Source organism: Vespula pensylvanica, chromosome 3, assembly GCF_014466175.1.
Source record: "Vespula pensylvanica isolate Volc-1 chromosome 3, ASM1446617v1, whole genome shotgun sequence".
NCBI classification, from domain to species: Eukaryota; Metazoa; Arthropoda; class Insecta; order Hymenoptera; family Vespidae; genus Vespula; species Vespula pensylvanica.
Genome location: NC_057687.1, coordinates 2,667,747 through 2,669,013, shown reverse-complemented (window position 1 = coordinate 2,669,013; position 1,267 = coordinate 2,667,747). Strand labels below are relative to the sequence as shown.

The 1,267-nt window shown below is 35.2% G+C and overlaps 2 protein-coding genes across 2 annotated transcripts in view; one reads left to right on the top strand and one right to left on the bottom strand.

The window, feature by feature from the left end:
- Nucleotides 1–418, bottom strand: part of LOC122627510 (fatty acid synthase-like) — a 21,607-nt gene extending 21,189 nt beyond the window's left edge. Inside the window, 1 exon segment of the mRNA XM_043808645.1 lies at nucleotides 128–418. Coding sequence (XP_043664580.1) covers nucleotides 128–418 — 291 coding nt within the window.
- Nucleotides 419–1,102: 684 nt separating this feature from the next.
- Nucleotides 1,103–1,267, top strand: part of LOC122627509 (fatty acid synthase-like) — a 14,376-nt gene continuing 14,211 nt past the window's right edge. Inside the window, exon 1 of the mRNA XM_043808644.1 lies at nucleotides 1,103–1,205. Coding sequence (XP_043664579.1) covers nucleotides 1,103–1,205 — 103 coding nt within the window. The remainder of the gene's footprint in view (nucleotides 1,206–1,267) is intronic.

The following is a 1,267-nucleotide window of genomic DNA, read 5'->3' as shown; positions in this document are numbered from 1 at the left end:
TTTTCCGATAATATTTTCACATCAATTTTCGTTGTCTGTGAAATAAAAATATTATATGATTTGTTGTAATAGAAGCATTCTAAACAATTCTTATTATTGGTTGGATTTTCATTGGCTTATAACGAACCCGTAACTTTTCAATAAATGTTTTCATAGATTCGACTGGTCCGGTAATCGTTGAACTATGGGGTCCGTTGTGACACACGACGTCGATATCATCCGGACAAAAATCTTTTATATATTTATGACCAAGTCCTATCAGTGCCACACAACAATACGGTATTTTTGCTTCTATTACGGATATTCCTTGGAAATACGCTGCCAATATCGTTTCTTCTGCTGTTAAACTTCCGTCAACGTATGCACATACAAATTCACCAACAGAATATCCGATTATGTAATCCGGTAGAACTCCCATTGAAGTTAAGAGATCCACGAAGCCAATCTGCACAGTATTTTCCTCATTTTTAGATGTTATCGAATGTACACAAACCTCATAAATTGTTGTATATGAGCTTACATTACCTGAACCGCAGCTATACCGACGGACGAGTGCAAGATTTTGTCTAACCAGTTATTTTCTTTTCCAGTCAATATTTCATAAATGTTGAGTTTATGCGACTTTAGCACGGAGTTACATTTTTCTATTGATTTTGCAAATATTGGTAACCTCATCAGAGCTTGACCTAGTAGATTTAAATAAAATACAATGAACTTAATATTTGTAATGATAATTAAATGCACGACTCCATTATTTTCCTAGAAATATTAGGGTAATAATTTTCATACCCATTTCGAGCCACTGTGAGTCCATTCCAGTAAAAACGAAACATATTGGCTCCTTAGAACCAGAAAAGCATTCAATCTCCCTTACTTTGGTGTCGGATGGTTTAAGATCAGTTATCGTGAATCCTCGATATAAATGACCTGGTATTGCCTTGTGATGAACATCATGAAGAAGACGAATAAATTCGACATCTAGTGGTCTGTTATGGATCTATAGAGAAAAATGTTGAAATATTATTTCCAGGATTGTAACAAATTGTATCTCTGTCTTGTCTATTCAGCAGTACGTTGGTTCTTTTTACATACTTCATTCAATATGGTGTCTACTGCTTCTGCGGTACGTCCTGAAATAGCTACAAGTCTAGGCAAATCATCATCTTGCAATCCATTAATGTGCTTCATTTTTGAGTTTGATCTGAGTAAAACGTGAGCATTAGCACCTCCGAAGCCGAAAGAATTAATGGCTATGTATTCACCATCT